We start from the raw sequence: 17728 nt of genomic DNA on the forward strand, positions 1-17728 counted from the left end.
GCGAGAGAAAAAAAATGTGGCTGTCAGTGCATCTTATCTTATAATAACAAAATAGTAAAAAACATGTTCTTACTTACTCAATCGGCGTTGTACTGTTTCGGCCCGATGGGCTCACTTCGGCCGCGTCGGCAAGCTTCTGCGGAATCTACACTACACCTGCCATCTTTAAGACCGTGTCTGTGTTTTAATTGGGCTTCTGAAAATTGTTTGTGCTGTCAAAGAAAATATAGGGCGTGTTTGCCGCCATGGCCCAGCAGCCTGGCTGCGCTCCCGGGCTGCAGCTCTTGTGTTTGCGTCGCCTGGCTGGCTCGAGAGCCAGGCTGTACGCGTGCAAATTGAGCCTCTCAGCCTGGCTCCACAGAAACGAGCTCATGGTCCGTTTCCTGGGAGCCTGGCTGCTCGTGGCGCAAGGATTCCGCGTTTAGGTAATTTTGGTCTTCTAGCCTGGCTGCATATTGGGTGACAAACACCAGCTCGTCTGAGCCAGACTCATATGGTACAAGTGCGCAAACAAAGTGAGTTGCAGTAGCCGGGACAGGCTAGCCTCAGCCTGGTCCAATTGAACGGGCCGAGCTGGCCAGGGACAGGGTCACAAACACGCCCATAGAAAGCCAACCAAACATACAAAACCTAAATTTGCTTTTCGCAAGCGATAGCTTTCGTATAGTTTAGTTTTGGACCTTACATGTTGTTTTGGCATTTTTTTTCCTTTTTCTTTTCGAAATGGACGAATAGAGGAGTGGATTTTATGCTTGTTTCATACAAACAACTTACTGTTTCTCTACAGTTCATAGCTCACGGCAAAATTTTAACAGCTTATAGCCAACGTTGCTGCTACAAATTTGATTTATAGTAACGGTACCGTAGAGGTGGTTGCCAATTGAGCTGCCTTGATAATGGCCTCCGCCAAACTTATAGCGGTTCAATGTCCCTATTTTTAGACATGTGTGTAGTCTTATCAGTTTCTATTGCATTTAAACAGCACGTATTTTGAAACTGCTTGTGGAATTTTTTTTAAACGTTTGAAATGCTTGACACTGCAGGAACTGCGTCTGAATCATAAAAATGGCCCGCATCATAGGCGGAGACTTGGAACACCGAGATTTGTTTTTGTTTAAGTTTCAGCCCAATGTGTACATCGAATTAATAAATGCATCCTCTGCTAGAGAAACCCATTTTGAATGAGTTGATGCTCTGACTACAGAATCCACCATTCTTCCGAAGCTGCTTCCTACAAAACTCGAGATGCAACAATTGAAATCCTTGTGGAAAGGATGTGTTTTTGATAGCCTTCAGTCTTTCAGATGGAAATTCTCCAGCCTTCATGACCTTGGCAGAAACTATACCACTGCTGCCTAGTGCATTTGTTATCTGAAGAAAACTGGAACGTGAACGGCCATTCATTGCACGCCCATTACTTTCATCAAAAAACTGCAGCTTGTTATTATTGTCTTCTGATATTCGCACGTTGCAATTGTCATTTGAATGATCCAATTTCTCGATTGCATAAGGACCATTGGGGGAACCATTTGAGTTGTTGATGTTCTCAGTCAAACCAACAGCCTTCCATGCATCAGCAATGAGACAGTAGGTGCTTTGCTTCGGCTTGACACCAGTCTCCCGCATCATCTGAAGGACTTCCTCAGCTTTCCATGGCTGCTTCTGTTCGCTGTAGCCCCAGATCAGAGTCTCAAATGTCCTGAGATTGGGATAGACGCCTGACTTGCACATCTTGTCATAGACTCTCATGGCACTCTCCATGTCGGCCACGCTGCACCACCCGCTAATGACAGTGGTGAAAGTGACGACATTTGGGCAGAGACCAAGATGGCTCATTTGCAACAGAAGGTCTTCTGCTTTCTCAGGCTGCTGAGCACGAACAAATCCTTTGGCGAGAATGCTGTATACCTGAGGATCTGGCTCAATTCCTGCTTCGATCATTTTGTCAAATACATGCATGCATTTAGCCATGTGGCCCAGCGAGCTGAATGTGTTCAACTGGTGACTGTAGGTAACGATGTCAGGTTTGATGCCAAATTTCTCCATCAGACCCAGGATCTGCATCACATGGACACAAAATTAGATAATCTATTTTCCTAGCATGTACATGAACAAAAGTGGAACGTTTCTCCTGAACTCACCTTATTGACAGCAGCCATGTCATTTGCATCAAGAAAGCCCTTCAGCAGTGTGTTGAAGATGACGACGTTAGGAACACTTCCTGCATCCTTCATTTGCTGGACGCATCGTAATGCTTCCTCCAACCTGCCCTCCCGGCAATAACCACCAATGATTATGCCCCATGTTCGCTCACTGGTGCGCACTCTAGTCTGAATCTCCACAATGAGCTCTTCTGCTCTCCATGTCTCGTCATTATTGGCATATGCACTGGCTATGGTATTGTAAGTTACAATATCAGGCTCAAAACCACCTGCTTGCATTTTGCCCACAACACCCCAGGCCTCCTCAAGATTTCTGTGATCACACCATGCCTTCACAAGAATGTTGTATGTTGTGAGGTTAGGCCTGACTGATCCTTCAACGCCCATCATGTCGAAGACGCGCTGTGATTCTTCGGGTTTGCCTACAATGCCATAACCTTTTATCAGTGTGTTGAAGGTGCTTGTAGTTGGGTGGCAGCCAGAATGTTTCATTTTCCAGAATGTGTTTATCGCTTCGCCCATCCGCTTCGCCTCAACAAACGCATTTATCAAGGCATTGAAGAAGATGGAGTCTGGCCTAACTCCAGCTAGTTCAACTTCAGCAAGCAGTGATGGAATCGACTCAAACATCCTCTGGTTCGTCAGGGCGGTCAGTAGAATTGTGTATGTGACCAATGAAGGCTTGTGCCCCTCATCCATTAAGTGCTTGAATACAGAGTGTGCTTGGTAAGGCTTCTTTGAGTCGATTAGAGCTCGCATTTGTCTTGTCCGGTTGATGACCGATTGACAAGTATGCCCTTTTGCACATGTTGTGCACAGCTGCTGCTTCTGGCCTTTTGATGGTTGGAAAGTGCCACCGTGTTCATGCTTCTCCTGAAACATAAGGAATTCTTCGGAAATGAGGTGGGAGAGAACAGAGAACAGTGGTCAAGAATAAAAGGACAATTCAAATTATTTGAATTTTATATGTTGATTGTTTTCCCATATTTATTTGTGCGCCTAGACCAAGCTAGGAACCAATTCTGATGCTCAGCAAACCTGTTTTTAGTATATTAAGTACCAAAAATATATGATATATTCAGCTCAGTCCTTGCTTTGGAAAATGGTTTCTTTTTGCATATTAGGGAGAGCTTTGCAATGTGAGACAAGCTAGTGATGACCGAAGAAAAACTTCGCTACCTCTATATCTCTACGCTTTCCGATGCTTACTTTGGTAGTATGTGATCCATTATTCAGCCCGTCCGCATTGATCCGTGGCTTGCCTGTGCTCTTCAAAGTGGAGGTCAGTGTCAGCTGAACTCCGTTCTCTCCCATTATAACATGCTCGTAAAGGACCAATCCTCAACCTGGTTCATGATGGTCAGATTTCAGATTCAGTAACTTCAACGAAAGGCGACCAGGAAGGCACTGTCACGAGAATCTGTCTGTCCAACATAATGTTGTGATACTGATAAGTGCACTGAAATGGACCACGAGTGCTGAACATCTTAGATAGAAGCCTATTCTCGAAAATCGAAACCTTGACTAGGTACAATTTTGCAATTCAAAAGGCATGCGAGATGCCAGGGGCGGATGCAAGGGGTGGGCAAGGTGGGCCATGGCCCCACCTCAAATTTTTTAATCCTTTATGCCTAGGTTTAGGTACACAGCAAAATAAATAAACTTTTGTATAGTTAGCGTGGACAAATCTAATAAAAATTAGATTTTGATCTATTTTTCTATCGACGTTTCACTACTCAGTCCACTCTTTATCTAAGCCATTTGATTCTCTTCCCTAGCGCAAGCCCACTCGTGGCTCACTCGTTTCTTCAGTCATCGACTGACCAGTAAGTCGATGACCTAACCCGCCCGCTGCAGCGCACCTTGCCTTCTCATCACCCATCAGCTCGTCGACTCGTCGGGATCCTGCACACAACATTGATATTTTGCCTCCTAGTCCGCATTAGCAGATGGGCAAGCTGTTGGTGGGATCGTGGCGTCATCTGTCCCTCGCTAACTCATTAGGGTCTCTCCGCGCCGTCGCAACACGACAATGGCTATCGCTTGCTGTCACCGTCATCTATCGCTACCTCGCCTCCTGCACTCGCTCCTCCTGCATATCGTTCTCACCAACGCCATCTCACGACAAATTTGATGACTCTCCAGAACGACACGCCGGTGCAACTGCTCTGCCCTAGTGCCTCGTCCTTAGTCAGTCCACCTATTTTCTCTCTCTAGCTCTACTTTAGATAGCCAAAAAGGTTTTTTGGTATTCATATCGTTTTTGGAAACACTAGATATTATTATTTAACATTCGTGTTATTATCATTAATCTACAGTTATGATCTAGTCTGATGATTTGTCTCATACACTATCGGCCCCACCTAGAATTTTGTTCTGCATCCGCCACTGCGAGATGCGACTGTATGTAGAGAAGCACTGCTCGGATTCAGAACTGAAAAGCATCAGATATAACCAAATGCCTTTAGTCATCGATTGACGGTTATCTTAGTCTATATAAGCCATTGATTAGAACAAGGATATGATGACGCACTGTCCATCTCAAATGTCCAAAGTTCAGAGATATACGATGTACATGATATATAGACAGGGGCGGACCCAGCAAAATACATGGGGCTACACATGTAAAGCCTTTTCTTTGTAAAAAAAAATCGAATCTAGTAGGCATAATACAAGTAGCTTAAGACACGGTTCGGAGTTTCTCGCAGAAGGAAGGGAAGAGAATGGTGTGCCTACTTGGTGGGTGTGCTCGTCGCCGGCGAAGAGCCCGCGACGAATGCCTGGCGAAATGACCGACGGAGGCCTGGGCACCTGGCGTAGGCGCCGGCGCTCGCGCAGTCGTTGCCACGAGAGAGATAGAGAGAGCAAAAGAGAGCGCACGCTGGGTGAATGCGACTATGCGAAAAGATAAGGCAAAGGATGAGCACTGACTGGCAGGGACCAGACCGCCACAGGACCTGTCCGGTCAAGGGATTTTTTTTTTGTATTTTGCAAAAAGAAAAGTGTTATTTTCTTTCCAAGTTATGAATGTATGGGCTTCTTTGTATAGCCCTCACCGGCTTCAGCTTTCAGCTTCTTTTTATATGGCAACTGACTGTTGAATTGAGCTATTTTTCTCTGTCTTCAAAATCAACTAGCTTCTTCTATACGGCCACGATGTAATTGTTACGTTAAGCTATTCTTCTCTCTCCTCAAAAATCAACTAGGCAAGCAAATATCCATTGATTTCATTTGCTAAATATTCTCTCTGTTTTAAATTATATAAACTGACTGTTTTAAATTAGACGGAAACGACCTTGTAGCCATAGGCCATTTGAGTCAGCCAGATGTCCTAAGACACTATTAAACGGCTAAAATTAAAGTAAATCTCATTTAAATCTGATAAAAGAGAAAACAAGGCAGGCCCAAAATTATGATTTAACGAATAAAAACAGGAGAGAAGGGAAGAGATAGTAGTTTTCTTCAAGAATAGGACAATTGAGATGCCTATTGCCTAGCTACAAAACTAAGCAAGGCTTTCTGGTTAGATCAAGGGAATAACGATAAGGAAAGATTCATATTTCAGGAGGCACACTAAGGGCCTATTTAGCAACAAATAGTAAGGTGATTTTAGTACATTCAATCCCCTCCGCTATTTGTAATTTACTGGAGACAGTAGCAAGGAAGGAAACTGATTTAGGTGGTGTTTGGATTCACCCTAAATTTTAAAGGTGGATTGTAAGCTACGAATTTGTGAAAGCTGGATTGTGAAAGGGAATTAGGCTTACACCTAGTTCCTATATAATTTTGGTGGTTGAATTGCCCAACACAAATCTTTGGACTAACTAGTTTGCCCAAGTGTATAGATTATACAGGTGAAAAAGGTTCACACTCAGCCAATAAAAAGACCAAGTTTTGGATTCAATAAAGGAGCAAAGGGGCAACCGAGGGCACCCCTGGTCTGGCGCACCGGACTGTCCGGTGTGCCACCGGACAGTGAACAGTACCTGTCCGGTGCACCAGGGGACCCAGACTCAAACTCTTCACCCTCGGGATTTCTCGGAAGCCGGCGCGCTATAATTCACCGGACTGTCCGGTGTGCACCGGACATGTCCGGTGCTCCAAGGAAGCTCGGCCCCCGGAACTCGCCAGCCTCGGGTTCGCGCGGCAGCCGCTCCGCTAAAATTCACCGGACTGTCCGGTGTGCACCGGACTGTCCGGTGTGCCAGCGGAGCAACGGCTCCCTGCGGCGCCAACGGCTCCCTGCGGTGCATTAAATGCGCGCGCAGCGCGCGCAGAAGTCAGAATCGCCCATACCGGTGCACCGGACATCAAACAGTGCATGTCCGGTGTGCACCGGACACCCAGGCGGGCCCACAAGTCAGAAGCTCCAACGGCTAGAATCCAACGGCAGTGATGACGTGGCAGGGGCACCGGACTGTCCGGTGTGCACCGGACTGTCCGGTGCGCCATCGAACAGAAGCCTCCAGCCAACGGTCAAGTTTGGTGGTTGGGGCTATAAATACCCCAACCACCCCACATTCATGGTCATCCAAGTTTTCCAACTTCTAACCACTTACAAGAGCTAGGCATTCAATTCTAGACACATTCAAAGAGATCAAATCCTCTCCAATTCCACACAAAACCCTAGTGACTAGTGAGAGTGATTTGCCGTGTTCTTTTGAGCTCTTGCGCTTGGATCGCATTCTTTCTTTCTCTTTTGCTCTTGTGATCAATACTCAATTGTAACCAAGGCAAGAGGCACCAATTGTGTGGTGGCCCTTGCGGGGAAGTTTTTGTTCCCGGTTGATTGAGAAGAAGGAAAGCTCACTCGGTCCGAGGGACCGTTTGAGAGAGGGAAGGGTTGAAAGAGACCCGGCCTTTGTGGCCTCCTCAACGGGGAGTAGGTTTGCGAGAACCGAACCTCGGTAAAACAAATCCGCGTGTCACTCTCCTTATTTGCTTGCGATTTGTTTTGCGCCCTCTCTCGCGGACTCGTTTATATTTCTAACGCTAACCCGGCTTGTAGTTGTGTTTATATTTATAAATTTCAGTTTCGCCCTATTCACCCCCCCTCTAGGCGACTATCAATTGGTATCAGAGCCCGGTGCTTCATTAGAGCCTAACCGCTCGAAGTGATGTCGGGAGATCACGCCAAGAAGGAAATGGAGACCGGCGAAAAGCCCACTACAAGCTACGGGAGCACTTCATCGGAAGAGTCCCGCACCAAAAGGAGGGAGAAGAAAAAGAGCTCCTCCAACAAAGGGAAGGAGAAGAAATCTTCTTCTCATCACAAAGAGAAGAAGGAAAAATCTTCTTCCCACAAGCCGCATCGGAAAGGCGACAAGCACAAGAGGATGAGGAAGGTGGTCTACTACGAGACCGACACTTCATCAACATCGACCTCCGACTCCGATGCGCCCTCCGTCACTTCTAAGCGCCAAGAGCGCAAGAAGTATAGTAAGATCCCCCTACGCTACCCTCGCATTCCTAAACATACACCTTTACTTTCCGTCCCATTAGGCAAACCACCAACTTTTAATGGTGAAGATTATGCTATGTGGAGTAATTTGATGCGTTTTCATCTAACCTCTCTCCACAAAAGAATATGGGATGTTGTTGAGTATGGTGTACAGGTACCATCAATAGGGGATGAGGACTATGACACGGACGAAGTGGCCCAAATCGAGCACTTCAACTCCCAAGCCGCAACCATCCTCCTTGCCTCCCTAAGCAAGGAGGAATACAACAAAGTGCAAGGATTGAAGAACGCCAAGGAGATTTGGGACCTACTCAAGACGGCGCACGAGGGTGATGAACTCACCAAGATCACCAAGCGGGAAACGATCGAGGGGGAGCTCGGTCGCTTCCGTCTTCGCCAAGGGGAGGAGCCACAAGACATGTACAACCGGCTCAAGACCTTGGTGAACCAAGTGCGCAACCTCGGAAGCACAAAATGGGATGACCACGAAGTAGTTAAGGTTATTCTAAGAGCTCTTATTTTCCTTAACCCCACTCAAGTACAATTTATTCGTGGGAATCCTAGATATCCACTAATGACCCCCGAGGAAGTTATCGGGAATTTTGTGAGTTTTGAATGCATGATTAAGGGCTCCAAGAAGATCAACGAGCTTGACGAGCCTTCCACCTCCGAGGCGCAACCGGTGGCCTTCAAGGCAACGGAGGAGAAGAAGGAAGAGTCTACAAGTAGACAACCAATTGACGCCTCCAAGCTCGACAACGAGGAGATGGCCCTAATCATCAAAAGCTTTCGGCAAATTCTCAAGCAACGGAAGGGGAAGGACTACAAACCCCGTTCCAAGAAGGTTTGCTACAAGTGTGGTAAGCCCGGTCACTTCATTGCAAAATGTCCTATGTCTAGTGACAGTGACAGGGGCGACGACAAGAAGGGAAGAAGAAAGGAGAAGAAGAAGTATTACAAGAAGAAGGGCGGCGATGCCCATGTTTGTCGGGAGTGGGACTCCGACGAAAGCTCAAGCGACTCCTCCGACGACGAGGACGCCGCCAACATCGCCGTCACCAAAGGCCTTCTCTTCCCCAACGTCGGCCACAAGTGTCTCATGGCCAAGGATGGCAAAAAGAAGGTAAAATCAAGGTCCTCCACTAAATATGAAACATCTAGTGATGAGGATGATGATAAAAATGAGGAGGATAACTTGCGCATTCTTTTTGCTAACCTTAACATGGAACAAAAGGAAAAATTAAATGAACTAATTAGTGCCATCCATGAAAAGGATGATCTCTTGGACTCCCAAGAGGACTTCCTAATCAAGGAGAATAAGAAACATGTTAAGGTTAAAAATGCTTACGCTCTACAAGTTGAAAAATGTGAAAAACTGTCTAGTGAGCTAAGCACTTGCCGTGAGATGATTGACAACCTTAGAAATGAAAATGCTACTTTAAATGCTAAGGTTGATTCACATGTTTGTAATGTTTCAATTACCAATCTTAGAGATGATAACGTTGACTTGTTGCTAAGATTGATGAATTGAATGCATCTCTTGCTAGCCTTAGATTAGAGAATAAAAATTTAATTGCTAAGGCTAAAGATTTTAATGTTTGCAATGCTACTATTTCCGACCTTAGAACTAAGAATGAAATGTTGCATGCTAAGGTTGTAGAACTTAAATCTTGCAAACCCTCTACATCTAATGTTGAGCATGTTTCTATTTGCACTAGATGTAGAGATATTAATGTTGATGCTATCCATGATCACCTAGCCTTAATTAAAAAACAAAATGATCATATAGCTAAACTAGATGCTAAAATTGCCGAGCACAACTTAGAAAATGAGAAATTTAAATTTGCTCGTAGCATGCTTTATAATGGGAGACGCCCTGGCATCAAGGATGGCATTGGCTTCCAAAGGGGAGACAATGTCAAACTTAATGCCCCTCCTAAGAACTTGTCTAACTTTGTTAAGGGCAAAGCTCCCATGCCTCAGGATAACGAGGGTTACATTTTATACCCTGCAGGCTATCCTGAGAGCAAAATTAGGAAGATTCATTCTAGGAAGTCTCACTCTGGCCCTAACCATGCTTTCATGTATAAGGGTGAGACATCTAGTTCTAGGCAACCAACCCGTGCCAAGTTGCCTAAGAAGAAAATTCCTAATGCATCAAATGATCATGCCATTTCATTTAAAACTTTTGATGCATCTTATGTGCTTACTAGCAAATCCGGCAAAATAGTTGCCAAATTTGTTGGGGGCAAACACAAGGATTCCAAGACTTGTGTTTGGGTACCCAAAGTTCTTGTATCTAATGCCAAAGGACCCAAAACCGTTTGGGTACCTAAAACAAAGAACTAAACTTGTTTTGAAGGTTTATGCATCCGGGGGCTCAAGTTGGATACTCGACAGCGGGTGCACAAACCACATGACCGGGGAGAAAAGGATGTTCTCCTCATATGAGAAAAACAAAGATCCCCAACGAGCTATCACATTCGGGGATGGAAATCAAGGGTTGGTCAAAGGTTTGGGTAAAATTGCTATTTCACCTGACCATTCCATTTCCAATGTTTTTCTTGTTGATTCATTAGATTACAACTTGCTTTCTGTTTCCCAATTATGTCAAATGGGCTACAACTGTCTTTTTACTGATATAGGTGTCACTGTCTTTAGAAGAAGTGATGATTCAATAGCATTTAAGGGTGTGTTAGAGGGTCAGCTATACTTAGTAGATTTTGATAGAGCTGAGCTCGACACATGTTTAATTGCTAAGACTAACATGGGTTGGCTCTGGCACCGCCGACTAGCCCATGTTGGGATGAAGAATCTTCATAAGCTTCTAAAGGGAGAGCACATTTTAGGACTAACCAATGTTCATTTTGAGAAAGACAGGATTTGTAGCGCATGCCAAGCAGGGAAGCAAGTTGGCACTCATCATCCACACAAGAACATAATGACGACTGACAGGCCGCTAGAGCTCCTACACATGGATCTATTCGGCCCGATCGCTTACATAAGCATCGGCGGGAGTAAGTACTGTCTAGTTATTGTGGATGATTATTCTCGCTTCACTTGGGTATTCTTTTTACAGGAAAAATCTCAAACCCAAGAGACCTTAAAGGGATTCTTGAGACGAGCTCAAAATGAGTTCGGCTTAAGGATCAAGAAAATAAGAAGCGACAACGGGACGGAGTTCAAGAACTCTCAAATTGAAAGCTTCCTTGAGGAGGAGGGCATCAAGCATGAGTTCTCTTCTCCCTACACGCCACAACAAAATGGTGTAGTGGAGAGGAAGAATCGGACTCTATTGGACATGGCAAGAACCATGCTTGATGAGTACAAGACACCGGACCGGTTTTGGGCCGAAGCGGTCAACACCGCCTGCTACGCCATCAACCGGTTATATCTTCACCGAATTCTCAAGAAGACATCATATGAACTCCTAACCGGTAAAAAGCCCAACATTTCATATTTTAGAGTTTTTGGTAGCAAATGCTTCATTCTTATTAAAAGAGGTAGAAAATCTAAATTTGCTCCTAAAACTGTAGAAGGCTTTTTACTTGGTTATGACTCAAACACAAGGGCATATAGGGTCTTTAACAAGTCCACTGGACTAGTTGAAGTCTCTTGTGACGTTGTGTTTGATGAAACTAACGGCTCTCAAGTAGAGCAAGTTGATCTTGATGAGATAGGTGAAGAACAGGCTCCATGCATCGTGCTAAGGAACATGTCCATCGGGGATGTATGTCCTAAGGAATCCGAAGAGCCTCCAAGTACACAAGATCAACCATCCTCCTCCATGCAAGCATCTCCACCAACTCAAAATGAGGATGAGGCTCAAAATGATGAAGAGCAAAATCAAGAAGACGAGCCACCTCAAGATGATAGCAATGATCAAGGGGGAGATACAAATGATCAAGAAAAGGAGGATGAGGAAGAACCAAGACCGCCACACCCAAGAGTCCACCAAGCAATCCAACGAGATCACCCCGTCGACACCATCCTCGGCGACATTCATAAGGGGGTAACTACTCGATCTCGGGTTGCTCACTTTTGTGAACATTACTCTTTTGTTTCCTCTATTGAGCCACACAGGGTAGAGGAAGCTCTCCAAGATTCGGATTGGGTGGTGGCGATGCAAGAGGAGCTCAACAATTTCACGAGGAACGAGGTATGGCATTTAGTTCCACGTCCTAACCAAAATGTTGTAGGAACCAAATGGGTCTTCCGCAACAAGCAAGATGAGCATGGTGTGGTGACAAGGAACAAAGCTCGACTCGTGGCCAAAGGGTATTCACAAGTCGAAGGTTTGGATTTTGGTGAAACCTATGCACCCGTAGCTAGGCTTGAGTCAATTCGCATATTATTGGCCTATGCTACTTACCATGGCTTTAAGCTCTATCAAATGGACGTGAAAAGTGCCTTCCTCAACGGACCAATCAAGGAAGAGGTCTATGTTGAGCAACCTCCCGGCTTTGAAGACAGTGAGTACCCTAACCATGTCTATAGGCTCTCTAAGGCGCTTTATGGGCTCAAGCAAGCCCCAAGAGCATGGTATGAATGCCTAAGAGATTTCCTTATTACTAATGGCTTCAAAGTTGGCAAGGCCGATCCTACACTCTTTACTAAAACTCTTGAAAATGACTTGTTTGTATGCCAAATTTATGTTGATGATATTATATTTGGGTCTACTAACGAGTCTACATGTGAAGAGTTTAGTAGGATCATGACACAGAAATTCGAGATGTCGATGATGGGGGAGTTGAAGTATTTTCTAGGATTCCAAGTCAAGCAACTCCAAGAGGGCACCTTCATTAGCCAAACGAAGTACACTCAAGACATTCTTGCTAAGTTTGGGATGAAGGATGCCAAACCCATCAAGACACCCATGGGAACTAATGGGCATCTCGACCTCGACACGGGAGGTAAGTCCGTGGATCAAAAGGTATACCGGTCAATGATTGGTTCATTGCTTTATTTATGTGCATCTCGACCGGACATTATGCTTTCCGTTTGCATGTGTGCAAGATTCCAATCCGACCCTAAGGAATCACACCTTACGGCCGTAAAACGAATCTTGAGATATTTGGCTTATACTCCTAAGTTTGGGCTTTGGTATCCTCGGGGATCCACTTTTGATTTGATTGGTTATTCTGATGCCGATTGGGCGGGGTGTAAGATCAATAGGAAGAGCACATCGGGGACTTGCCAGTTCTTGGGAAGATCCTTGGTGTCATGGGCTTCAAAGAAGCAAAATTCGGTCGCTCTTTCCACCGCCGAAGCTGAGTATATTGCCGCAGGTCACTGTTGCGCGCAATTGCTTTGGATGAGGCAAACCCTGCGGGACTACGGTTACAAATTAACCAAAGTCCCTTTGCTATGTGATAATGAGAGTGCAATCAAAATGGCCGACAATCCCGTCGAGCATAGCCGCACTAAGCACATAGCCATTCGGTATCATTTTCTTAGGGATCACCAACAAAAGGGGGATATCGAGATTTCTTACATTAATACTAAAGATCAATTAGCCGATATCTTTACCAAGCCACTTGATGAACAATCTTTTACCAGACTTAGGCATGAGCTCAATATTCTTGATTCTAGAAATTTCTTTTGCTAAGCTTGCACACATAGCTCATTTGAATACCTTTGATCATATCTCTTTTATATGCTATGACTAATGTGTTTTCAAGTCTATTTCAAACCAAGTCATAGGTATATTGAAAGGGAATTGGAGTCTTCGGCGAAGACAAAGGCTTCCACTCCGTAACTCATACTTCGCCACCACTCCGAGCAACTCTCTCTTCTTTGGGGGAGAAATGAGCATCTCATCCTTGGGGGAGAGAGTAAAAGCTCAAACGCAAAAGGACTTCGTCTTTGGTATAATCTTAACTCACTTATTTATGACCAAAGGGGAAGATTGCACTTCAAGGGCTCTAATGATTCCGTTTTTGGCGATTCATGCCAAAAAGGGGGAGAAATGAGCCCAAAGCAAAAGGACCGCACCACCACCACCAAACTCAAAAACTTAGTGCTTTCCAAAAGTCTTTATCATTTGGTATCCTATTGTGTTCAAAAGGGGGAGAAAGTAATATTTCAAAAATGGTATATCAAAACCCTCTTGAACACTAAGAGGTGGATCTCTTTTAGGGGGAGTTTTGTTTAGTCAAAGGAAAAGCATTTGAAATAGGGGGAGACAATTTCAAATCTTGAAAATGCTTTGCAAACTCTTATTCATATACCTTTGACTACTTGCAAAAGATCTTTGAAATGGATTTACAAAAAGTATTTGCAAAAACAAAACATGTGGTGCAAACGTGGTCCAAAATGTTATATAAGAAAGAAACATTCCATGCATATCTTGTAAGAAGTTTTATTGGCTCAATTCCAAGCAACCTTTACACTTACATTATGCAAACTAGTTCAATTATGCACTTCTATATTTGCTTTGGTTTGTGTTGGCATCAATCACCAAAAAGGGGGAGATTGAAAGGGAATTAGGCTTACACCTAGTTCCTATATAATTTTGGTGGTTGAATTGCCCAACACAAATCTTTGGACTAACTAGTTTGCCCAAGTGTATAGATTATACAGGTGAAAAAGGTTCACACTCAGCCAATAAAAAGACCAAGTTTTGGATTCAATAAAGGAGCAAAGGGGCAACCGAGGGCACCCCTGGTCTGGCGCACCGGACTGTCCGGTGTGCCACCGGACAGTGAACAGTACCTGTCCGGTGCACCAGGGGACCCAGACTCAAACTCTTCACCCTCGGGATTTCTCGGAAGCCGGCGCGCTATAATTCACCGGACTGTCCGGTGTGCACCGGACATGTCCGGTGCTCCAAGGAAGCTCGACCCCCGGAACTCGCCAGCCTCGGGTTCGCGCGGCAGCCGCTCCGCTAAAATTCACCGGACTGTCCGGTGTGCACCGGACTGTCCGGTGTGCCAGCGGAGCAACGGCTCCCTGCGGCGCCAACGGCTCCCTGCGGTGCATTAAATGCGCGCGCAGCGCGCGCAGAAGTCAGAATCGCCCATACCGGTGCACCGGACATCAAACAGTGCATGTCCGGTGTGCACCGGACACCCAGGCGGGCCCACAAGTCAGAAGCTCCAACGGCTAGAATCCAACGGCAGTGATGACGTGGCAGGGGCACCGGACTGTCCGGTGTGCACCGGACTGTCCGGTGCGCCATCGAACAGAAGCCTCCAGCCAACGGTCAAGTTTGGTGGTTGGGGCTATAAATACCCCAACCACCCCACATTCATGGTCATCCAAGTTTTCCAACTTCTAACCACTTACAAGAGCTAGGCATTCAATTCTAGACACATTCAAAGAGATCAAATCCTCTCCAATTCCACACAAAACCCTAGTGACTAGTGAGAGTAATTTGCCGTGTTCTTTTGAGCTCTTGCGCTTGGATCGCATTCTTTCTTTCTCTTTTGCTCTTGTGATCAATACTCAATTGTAACCAAGGCAAGAGGCACCAATTGTGTGGTGGCCCTTGCGGGGAAGTTTTTGTTCCCGGTTGATTGAGAAGAAGGAAAGCTCACTCGGTCCGAGGGACCGTTTGAGAGAGGGAAGGGTTGAAAGAGACCCGGCCTTTGTGGCCTCCTCAACGGGGAGTAGGTTTGCGAGAACCGAACCTCGGTAAAACAAATCCGCGTGTCACTCTCCTTATTTGCTTGCGATTTGTTTTGCGCCCTCTCTCGCGGACTCGTTTATATTTCTAACGCTAACCCGGCTTGTAGTTGTGTTTATATTTATAAATTTCAGTTTCGCCCTATTCACCCCCCCTCTAGGCGACTATCAGATTGTAGAAGTGTTCGGTCCATGGGGATAGCTGTCTTCTCCGGCGAGGTTATACCCCTCTGTCGCAGGCTTGGTTCTAGGGTAGCAGCCCTAGGCGCTTGAGAGTCATTGCGAGAGAGATTGGTTTGATAATATATTCCCTCTTCCTTTGTCTCCTTCGTACAGGCCTATATATAGGCCACCGGTTGATCAACTAGGCAACCACTAATTAGGCAAGTGACTAATTGAATTATCTCCCCTACAATTTAGGTCTATCAATTTAGCCACCAAATCAGTCACTTTCCTTTGCCATGCCTTCCTTGCGCGCGCTTTCATTTGCCATGCCTTCCTTGTGTGCGCTTTCCTTTGCCATGCCTTCCTTGCGCGCGCTGCTGCCAGCGCCCGTGCCTTCCTTGCACGCGCTGCTGCCAGCGCCCCCTGCGGCCTATCGCTTTTGGCGTGCATAGGTGCGGCCCCACATGAGTGACCGCTCCCTATGATGCCCATGACATCTCCCCCTCCCTTGAGGACCAGCTCGTCCTCGAGCTGCCATAGACTTACCTGACACGACTTAAGGTTAAGCCTTTTACATCTCGGCTTACCTTTATTATTTAAGACGAAAATAAAAAATAATTGTGGAACTAAAATATAAATTTGAACTGCAGCTATGTCCTCCTGGATCCCAAAGAAAGAGCTGAACTGCGGCCTTCACGTTGAATGAAAGGTGGAGGAGAAACCAGCTCGTTCTTATGTTGGGTCTGTCCAGCACCAAAGCAGGTGCCCGAATGAAGGAGACAACCCTCTTTGGCCGTGCAGGGGGGCTGCATACCCAGATCTCGACTTCTGCAGAGGGTTCAAAAAGTATAGACGAGACCTGGTGGTTGGGCGCGCAGGCTGCGAGTTGGTGCAGCGATGAGCTGATCAGCAAGTGCAGCTTCCGCACCGCCCGCCTAACAAGGAAGCCGCACACTGCGGCTTGCAGGTGCACCACGGCCTGCTCATGTGATGACGGCCATGGGGTGGCCCTGGAGGGCACAGCAAGGTGCTTCTCCCCACGAAGGGACTGTACCTGGCGGCGTGCCAGGAACCCTCGCGCTGCCGTCTGAAGCCGCACCGCTGCTTGGAGTTCCTTCTCTGTCTTCTCCTTGTAGCGGTGGAACATCACAACGAACTGATCCCACTGCTCTGCGAAGCGGCCAAAACTCTCTTTGAGCCGAGTGAATGCATCTGGAGTTGGAGAGGGCGGGTAGGAGGGCGTTGCGGCGGCTGATGGCGCGGCGGCTGGTGGTGGTGAGGGATGGGCGGCTGGTGGTGGTGAGGATAACCTGGAGCTGATACCAGGTGTCATGGACCTTCGGTCCATGGGGATAGTTGTCTTCTCCGACGAGGTTATACCCCTCTGCCGCAGACTTGGTTCTAGGGTAGCAGCCCTAGGCGCTTGAGAGTCATTGCGAGAGAGAGATTGGTTTGATAATATATTCCCTCTTCCTTTGTCTCCTGCGTACAGGCCTATATATAGGCCACCGGTTGATTAACTAGGCAACCACTAATTAAGCAAGTGACTAATTGAAATTATCTCCCCTACAATTTAGGTCTATCAATTTAGCCATCAAATCAGTCACTTTCCTTTGTCATGCCTTCCTTGCGCGCTTTCCTTTGCCATGCCTTCCTTGCGCGTGCTTTCCTTTGCTATGCCTTCCTTGTGCGCGCTTTCCTTTGCCATGCCTTCCTTGCGCGCGCTGCTACCAGCGCCCGTGCCTTCCTTGCACGCGCTGCTGCCAGCGCCCCCTGCGGCCTATCGTTTTTGGCGTGCATAGGTGCGGCCCCACATGAGTGACCGCTCCCTATGATGCCTATGACAAGAAGCTAGAGAAAAGTTGGACCTGTTTAGACCAACTAAAGCTTTTAATATATAAAAGCTAGAAAGAACTAGCCTGTAGCTTTTTAAAAGCTGGATTATGGAAGCTCAAAAAAGTTAGACTGTTTGGACCAGAAGCTGGATTGTAAAAAGTGGATTCTATAATTTTGAGGGATCTGGATGCTTCCTTTGGGATGAAAGGTTAAGTTGAGTTTTAGCTGTTTCCGGTTCCAGTTTTGCTTGGTACTTTCCGGACAGGTGCATCCCACCAGAATGTTTGTATTCGAACTTTCGTACTTTCTAGACCGGGCATTCCACCTGGATGTTTGTATTCAAACTTGTGTCTTAAGTGAATTTGCAAATCCTTGCCGAAGTCAAGCTTTGCGAAAGATGCGTTGAATGAGCTATGATTTGCATTTGAGCTATTAATCAAAAGAGCAATGTTTATATTTGGGTTAGATTTAGATCCAT

General features: G+C 46.1%; 1 protein-coding gene across 4 annotated transcripts; it reads right to left on the reverse strand.

The window, feature by feature from the left end:
• Nucleotides 1–1038: 1038 nt before the first annotated feature.
• Nucleotides 1039–5087, reverse strand: LOC100273524 (uncharacterized). 4 transcript variants are annotated; one of them, XM_008652870.2, is made up of 4 exons: nucleotides 4899–5087; nucleotides 3342–3508; nucleotides 2142–3035; nucleotides 1039–2058 (listed from the first exon to the last, which is right to left on the reverse strand). In XM_008652870.2, the coding sequence occupies exons 2-4, from the start codon at nucleotides 3474–3476 to the stop codon at nucleotides 1144–1146; spliced, it is 1944 nt and encodes a 647-aa protein (XP_008651092.1). In that variant the 5' UTR covers nucleotides 3477–3508; nucleotides 4899–5087; the 3' UTR covers nucleotides 1039–1143. The 4 variants fall into 4 exon arrangements, with proteins under 4 accessions (XP_008651092.1, XP_035816309.1, XP_035816308.1 ...); XM_035960416.1 differs by having other exon boundaries at nucleotides 3372–3586; nucleotides 4899–5049; XM_035960415.1 differs by having other exon boundaries at nucleotides 3342–3586; nucleotides 4899–5049.
• Nucleotides 5088–17728: the final 12641 nt, after the last annotated feature.

Source organism: Zea mays, chromosome 7 (genome assembly GCF_902167145.1).
Source record: "Zea mays cultivar B73 chromosome 7, Zm-B73-REFERENCE-NAM-5.0, whole genome shotgun sequence".
In the NCBI taxonomy this organism is placed as follows: domain Eukaryota; kingdom Viridiplantae; phylum Streptophyta; class Magnoliopsida; order Poales; family Poaceae; genus Zea; species Zea mays.